The sequence below is a fragment of the Rhinopithecus bieti genome, unplaced genomic scaffold (assembly GCF_001698545.2).
Source record: "Rhinopithecus bieti isolate Rb0 unplaced genomic scaffold, ASM169854v2 scaffold_7398, whole genome shotgun sequence".
NCBI classification, from domain to species: Eukaryota; Metazoa; Chordata; class Mammalia; order Primates; family Cercopithecidae; genus Rhinopithecus; species Rhinopithecus bieti.
Window position 1 is genome coordinate 2,595,828 of NW_016805783.1, and position 8,382 is coordinate 2,604,209.

The following is an 8,382-nucleotide window of genomic DNA, read 5'->3' on the forward strand; positions in this document are numbered from 1 at the left end:
AAGGAAGAAAATTTTTGCAATTTACCCATCTGACAGAGGGCTAATATCCAGAATCTACAAAGAACTTAAACAAATTTATAAGAAAACAATCAAACAACCCCATCAAAAAGTGGGCGAAGGATGTGAACAGACACTTCTCAAAAGACGACATTTATGCAGCCAACAGACACATGAACAAATGCTCATCATCACTGGTCATCAGAGAAATGCAAATCAAAACCACAATGAGATCCCATCTCACACCAGTTAGAATGGTGATCATTAAAAAGTCAGGAAACAACAGGTGCTGGAGAGGATGTGGAGAAATAGGAACGCTTTTACACTGTTGGTGGGACTGTAAACTAGTTCAACCATTGTGGAAGACTGTGTGGTAATTCCTCAAGGATCTAGAACCAGAAATACCATTTGACCCAGCAATCCCATTACTGGGTATATACCCAAAGGATTACAAATCATACTACTATAAAGACACATGCACACATATGTTTATTGTGGCACTATTCACAACAGCAAAGACTTGGAATCAACCCAAATATCCATCAATGATAGACTGGATTAAGAAAATGTGGCACATATACACCATGGAATACTATGCAGCCATAAAAAAGGATGAGTGCATGCCCTTTGTAGGGACATGGATGAGGCTGGAAACCATCATTCTGAGCAAACTACCGCAAGGACAGAAAACCAAACACCGCATGTTCTCACTCACAGGTGGGAATTAAACAATGAGAACACTTGGACACAGGGTGGGGAACATCACACACTGGGGCCTGTCATGGGGTGGAGGGGAGGGGAAGGGATGGCATTAAGTGAAATACCTATTGTAAAAGACAAGTTAATGGGTGCGGCACACCAACATGGCACAAGTATACATATGTAACAAACCTGCATGGTGTGCACATGGTACCCTAGAACTTAAAGTATACTAATAATAAAACAAGCAAACAAACAAAAATCTTTCTACTTAAAAGACATCAACTCACTGTATGAATTAAAAAATGTGACCCAATTATATGCTGTCTACAAGAAATTCACCTCACCTGTAAAGACGCATATAGACTGAAAGTAAAGGGATGAAAAACAATAATCCATGCAAACAGAAACCAAAAGTGAGCAGGAGTAGCTACACTCAGATAAAAGAGACTTTAAGTCAAAAACAGTAAAAAGAGACAAAGTCATTATATAATGATAAAGGGATCAATTCAGCAAGAGGATATAACAAGTCTAAACATATATGTACCCAACACTGGAGCACCCAGAAATATAAAGCAATTATTAATAGATCTAAAGGGAGAGATAGACTCCAATAAAACAATAGCTGGGGACTTCAACACCCCACTCTCAGCATTAGACAGACCATCTAGACAGAAAATTAACAAAGAAACATTGTATTTAAATGGCACATTAGGCCAAATGGACATAACAGACCTTTGTAAATACATCTCATCCAACAGCTACAGAAAACACATTTTTCTTTTTAAATTAATTAATTAATTTATTTTTTATTATTATACTTTAAGTGCTAGGGTACATGTGCACAATGTGCAGGTTTGTTACATATGTATACATGTGCCATGTTGGTGTGCTGCACCCATTAACCTGTCATTTACATTAGGTATATCTCCTAATGCTATCCCTCCCCCATCCCACCTCCCCACAACAGGCCCCAGTGTGTGATGTTCCCCTTCCTGTGTCCAAGTATGATCTCACTGTTCAATTCCCACCTATGAGTGAGAACATGTGGTGTTTGGTTTTCTGTTCTTGCGATAGTTTTCTGAGAATAATGGTTTCCAGCTGCATCCACGTCCCCACAAAGGACACCAACTCATCCTTTTTTATGGCTGCATAGTATTCCATGGTGTATATGTGCCACATTTTCTTAATCCAGTCTGTCATTGACGGACATTTTGGTTGATTCCAAGTCTTTGCTATTGTGAACAGTGCTGCAATAAACATACGTGTGCATAGAAAACACATTTTTCTTTACAATACATGAAACATGAAACATTCTCTAGGGTAGAACATATGTCAGTACAGAATACAGGTCTCAACATTTTTTTTTTTTTTTTTTAGACGGAGTCTTGATCTGTTGCCAGGATGGAGTGCAGTGGCACCATCTTGGCTCACTGCAACCTCTGTCTCCCGGGTTCAAGCAATTCCTGTGCCTCAGCCTCCCGAGTAGCTGGGACTACAGGTGTGCACCACCATGCCTGGCTAATTTTTTGTACTTTAGTAGAGATGGGGTTTCACCATGTTGGCCNCTCCCCATAACAGGCCCCAGTGTGTGATGTTCCCCTTTCTGTGTCCAAGTATGATCTCACTGTTCAATTCTCACCTATGAGTGTGAACATGTGGTGTTTGGTTTTCTGTTCTTGCGATAGTTTTCTGAGAATAATGGTTTCCAGCTGCATCCACGTCCCCACAAAGGACACCAACTCATCCTTTTTTATGGCTGCATAGTATTCCATGGTGTATATGTGCCACATTTTCTTAATCCAGTCTGTCATTGACGGACATTTTGGTTGATTCCAAGTCTTTGCTATTGTGAACAGTGCTGCAATAAACATACGTGTGCATAGAAAACACATTTTCTTTACAATACATGAAACATGAAACATTCTCTAGGGTAGAACATATGTCAGTACAGAATACAGGTCTCAACATTTTTTTTTTTTTTTTTGAGACGGAGTCTTGATCTGTTGCCAGGATGGAGTGCAGTGGCACCATCTTGGCTCACTGCAACCTCTGTCTCCCGGGTTCAAGCAATTCCTGTGCCTCAGCCTCCCGAGTAGCTGGGACTACAGGTGTGCACCACTATGCCTGGCTAATTTTTTGTACTTTAGTAGAGATGGGGTTTCACCATGTTGGCCAGGATGGTCTCTATCTCTTGCCCTTGTGATCTGCTCGTCGCGGCCTCCCAAAGTGCTGGGATGACAGGTGTGAGCCACCATGCCCGGCCGCAAGAAATTTTAAAACACTGAAAGTACATCATATATTTTCTAATAATTCAATAGAATAAAACTAGAAATCAATAACAAGAGGAACTTTGGAAACTATGCAACTACCTGGAAACTAAGCAACATGCTCCTGAATGACCACTGGTAGAGGGATGAATTAAGAAAAATAAAAAAAAATTCTTGAAACAAATTAAAATGGAAACACAAAATATTAAAACCTATGGGATACAGCAAAAGCAGTGTCAAGAGGGAAGTTTATAGCAATAAATGTCTACATAAAAAAGCTGAAAGACTCTAAATAAACAATCTAGCAACGCACATCTCAAGAACCTCAAAAGCAAGAACAAACCAAATCCAAAACTAGTGAAAGAAATAATAAAGATCAGAGCAGACAGCCAGGTGCAGTGGTGCAGATCAGAGCAGACAGCCAGGTGCAGTGGTGCACACCTGTAGTCCCAGTTACTTGGGAGGCTGAGGTGGGAGGATCACTTGAGCCCAGGAGTTTGAGTCCAGCTTAGGCAACACTGCAAGACGCCATCTCTAATAAAATGAAAAGTCAGAACAGAACTAAACCACTACCTAGACTAATATAGAGAAGAAGAAAGGAGACCCAAATAAACAAAATCAGAAGTGAGAAAGGAGACACTACAACTGATACCACACTTACAAAGAATCATCAGAGACTATTATGGACAACTTACACCAACAAACTGAAAAATCTGAGGAAGGGGATAAATTCCTGGATATGTACTACCTACCAAGATTCAATAAGCGAGAAATAGAAAACATGAACTGACCAATAATGAGTAATGAGATTGAATCAGTAATAAAGAGTCTTCAAACAAAGAAAAGTCCAGGACCAACGGCTTCACTGACAAATTCTACCAAACTTTTAAGGAACACCAATTCTCCTCAAACTATTCTAAAAACATTGAAGAGAGGGAATTATCTCTAACTCATTCTACAAGGACAGCATCACTCTGGTACCAAAACCAGATAAAGACACAACAAAAAAAGAAAAAGTACAGACCAATCCCTGATAAACACAGACACAAAATCCTCATCAAAATACTAGCCAACTGAATTCAACAGCACATTATAAAGACAATACACCACAATCAAGTGGGATTTATACCAGGGAATGCGAGGATGGCTTCACATATACAAATCAATAAATGTGATACACCATATCAACAGAATGAAAGACAAAAACTATATGATCATCTCAACAGATGTAGAAAATTTTTGATAAAATTCAGCATCCCCTCATAAAATCTTTCAACAAACTAGGCACTAAAGGAACATACCTCAACATAACTAAGACCACATACGACAGACCCACAGCTAACATCATATAGAAAGGGGAAAGTCTAAAAACCTTTCCTCTAAGAACTTGGACAAGACAAGGATGCCTACTTTCACCACTCCTATTCAATATGGTACTGGAAGTCCTAGCCAGAGCAACCAGCCAAGAGAAAGAAATGAAAGGTAATCAGATTAAAACACACACACACACACACAAAGTCAAATTGTCCCTCTTTGCAGATAACATGATCTTACATGTAAAAAATCTGAAGACTCCACCAGAAAACTCTTGGATCTGATAAATAAATTCAGTAAGTTGCAGGATACAAAATCAAAATACAAAAATTAGCATCATTTCTATACACTAATAATAAACTAGCCGAGAAAGAAGCCCAAAAGGCAATCACATTTACAATAGCTACAAAAGGAAAAAAAAACCCTAAGAATACATCTAACATAACAGGTGGAAAGATCTCTATAAGATAAAACTACAAAACACTGATGAAAGAAATGGAAGAGAACACAAACATCCTTAGAGAGAGACCTTAATTCCTGTAGGATATGGGAGATGACTAATGCCCCCCTCGTGCTCCCTGGTCAGGCTGCAAATGGAAATAAAGAATTTCTCTTAGTAAGCAACCATATCTAACTAGAAAACAGTCATTAACACAGTAAGAAACCTTTATGTTGATAGTCCTTTATCCCCTACTTACCCCTTAGGTAGGTTTACTTGTCTCTCTTAAGAAAAATTAATAGAACACAAGGAAATCTCAATAGAGAGGAAACAGGAAATTTTTATAACCTTATGTGACTAGATGAGAGGCACTGGGGCAGTTTCACTTTCCTTTCTTCTTGCCAGCTATGTTTTGAAAAAAGATAGCAAGAAGGTTGATGGAGCCCATGTTCTGTGCTAATTATGATCATTCAAATGATTAACCATCACCTTTACAGTCTTCTTGGTGCTTAAATAATAACTAACCATTAACTTTACCCTTTTTCATTAGAATAATCAACTTTTATATGAACAGGAAAATAGGACAGGAAAATAGTTTAATTCAAAACTGTCAATCATAAATGTCACAATTTTAGTTACTGAATCTTTCTAAGGCTTCGTGGTGTGTAATATACCTTTATTTTTTTCTTGACACTGAGTCTCGCTCTGTCACTCAGGCTGGAGTGCAATGGCACAATCTTGGCTCACGCAACTGCCACCTCCCAGGTTCAAGGGATTCCCCTGCCTCAGCCTCCTAAGTAGCTGGGACTACAGGTATGTGCCACTACCCCTGGCTAATTTTTGTATTTTTAGTAGAGACAGGGTTTCACCGTGTTGGCCAGGCTGGTCTTGAACTCCTGACCTCACGTGATCCACCTGCCTCGGCCTCCCAAAGTGCTGGGATTACGGGCGTGAGCCACCATGCCTGGCTGTGTGTAATATACTTTTAAACCAAGGAAAGAACTACATAAGTTTTCAAAATGTGATTAAAAACATACTAACATGCAAATAAATAACACTGCTACTAAATTCATTTTACAACAGGACACGAGCTTGTACATGTAAGAATTAAATCCAAGTCCTTAGAGGAGCAGTGTCATACTTCATGAGTTTACAATCATGAATTGTCCATTTTTGGTCATGGGTTCTACATACTTCATGGGTTCTACATACTACAACTTATATTTAATGCATTAAGAATACATGAATACTGAACCATCTATTAGGGAGCCTACTGGGAAAAAAAAGCTGAATGTGGCCAATAAAAGTGATTATTCTGAAGGAGAGTAGACAGAAATGTGTACCAAGCTACATTTGGACCATTTACATTGAAATCACTCTCATTAGCCAACTTAAAGATTGAGAATATAAGCATGAAGGAAAAATAGAGCAAAATTAGTAATAAGCTCTTTATAATAAACCATTAATTTACACAATGGGAGAAAGCAAAAGAACAAATACTTACACATATACACTTTTGTATTTCCCATCTTTTCCAGTACTTGAGATCAGAACTTCATAACCATAGAGCTCTGGGACAGTACTTTCATCTGTTTCACCATTAATGAGGCTGGAAGGTGGGGACCAGGTAAGTACTACTGTCCTTGCCTGGATGTCAGAGGCCTGTAAAAATACAACATTTAAAAGTTCTTTAAAACAACTGTAATGTATACAATGAGCAGTGAAATATCTAATGAGGTTTCAAGATTAAATAAAATGTATCTGTTTATACAGATAAAATGGCTCAAAATATAAACCTGCTCATTGTAAATAATTTGTTGTGGGTTCCACAACAAATGAGGTGGGTTCCACAAAAATTTAAAACCCAGGCCATTCAAAACTATTAGCACAGACACCACATATAGTCAAAAGAAAAAAAAACGGGATTAAAAAAACCATTGTAACATATTTAAAAGGGTTCATTTCCTCAGTTTAGGAAGTGTTTTTACAACAGGAAGATGACAAAACTCAAGAGAAAAGGAGCAAAGGACATCGACATCCAAAGATACATAAATACAAACGGAAAACATATAAAATGATGTATGTGTGAAACTGCATTCATAAATACATGTAAATTAAAACAAAATCCCAGTTTTCATCTACTGGATAGGGGAAGATTAAAAAGCTAATACTATCTAGTGTTAAAAATGTGGAGAAATGGCACTCTCTAAGCGTGGTATCAGTATATATAAGTTCAATCTTTGTGTATAGCAACTAGTGAATCATCACAAAATTTAAGATGTGTTTGCTTTTTCATTCAGAAATTCTACATCCAGGAATTTTTTTTTCAGGGTAATATCCTATAAACTTAACATATGTATACAAATATACACTTAAGAATGTTCATTGCAGCATTATTAATGGCAAAAAGCTAGAACTATAGGCACTGACTACCTAAATGATGGTACATAATACAGCCCACGAGCACATTATTCTGCAAGTGTTCAAAAAAGAATACGAGGTGGACATACCTGTGCTAACATCTGAAGATTTCCTCAATATACAGGTGCTACGTAATAGGAGAAAAAAGTGAAGCTGGAAAGCAGTACATATACTGTGACTGCAGTTGAGTTAACTTTTATAAAACTGCACAAAAATGTCTGAAAATGTGCTGTACAAATACATCAATTGTTATCTTTGGGGATTTAGTGTATGTGTGGTGAGATGCAGAGAAAGTTGTGACAGAAAAAAACAGGTGGTTTCAATTATGTTTTATATATTTTTATACTACTGAAATAATTTTATGAGTACAAGTTACTTTTACAAGACAAGCCTAATAAAGCGAAAAAAATCTAGAGATAGGGTAAGGTTTACAGATTGGTAAGAAAAGTACCAGATTATATGTAGGCATTTATATAAAAGCTTGCTTTAAAATTATACACGTTTAACGACTACTTTAGCATTTCTAAAACCAAACTAATAATCACTAGGATGACAATTACTCCTATCTTGAATTAAAGTAAAATAAGTAATCTCCATAAAATTGTAATATTCTGTCCTTTTCAATGTTCTTAAAGTCTGAATAAATAAAAAAACTATTACTATATTTATTTTGCTTCTGTTCAATCATAGGAAATGTAATACTGTATTCACTGTAATACGGTCTTAAAGTCTTGGTACTGTGTTTCATTTACAATGAACTTAAACATGATTCCTTGTATGATCCAGTATACAGCTGGCTATTAACCTGAAACTGAGCAGGTTTTTTTCTTTTTTAAAACAGTTACTATACATGTATGGATACCCATTAGTGTCTCTTGATTTTATGGGATGATCATAGTTGTGTTAAACTTTGAGAACGTGAATAGGACTATGAAGGTGGGTCAGTCAAAAGCATCAACTGGCATCTACTTTAGTAGTAGTAGTAGTAGTAGTAGTAGTAGTAGTAGTAGTACTACTACTACTACTAGTAGTAGTCAAAAGCATTAACTGGCATCTACTTTAGTAGTAGTAGTAGTAGTCAAAAGCATTAACTGGCATCTACTTTAGTAGGAGTAGTAGTAGTCAAAAGCATTAACTGGCATCTACTTTAGTAGGAGTAGTAGTAGTCAAAAGCATTAACTGGCATCTACTTTAGTAGGAGTAGTAGTAGTCAAAAGCATTAACTGGCATCTACTTTAGTAG

General features: G+C 37.1%; 1 protein-coding gene across 5 annotated transcripts in view; it reads right to left on the bottom strand.

Moving 5' to 3' along the window:
- Nucleotides 1–8,382, bottom strand: part of FNDC3A (fibronectin type III domain containing 3A) — a 222,412-nt gene that overhangs the window by 51,953 nt on the left and 162,077 nt on the right. For all 5 annotated transcript variants that reach the window (XM_017873774.1, XM_017873775.1, XM_017873778.1 and 2 more), the window contains one exon: nt 6,224–6,381. In XM_017873774.1, the coding sequence (XP_017729263.1) occupies nt 6,224–6,381 (158 nt within the window). The remainder of the gene's footprint in view (nt 1–6,223; nt 6,382–8,382) is intronic.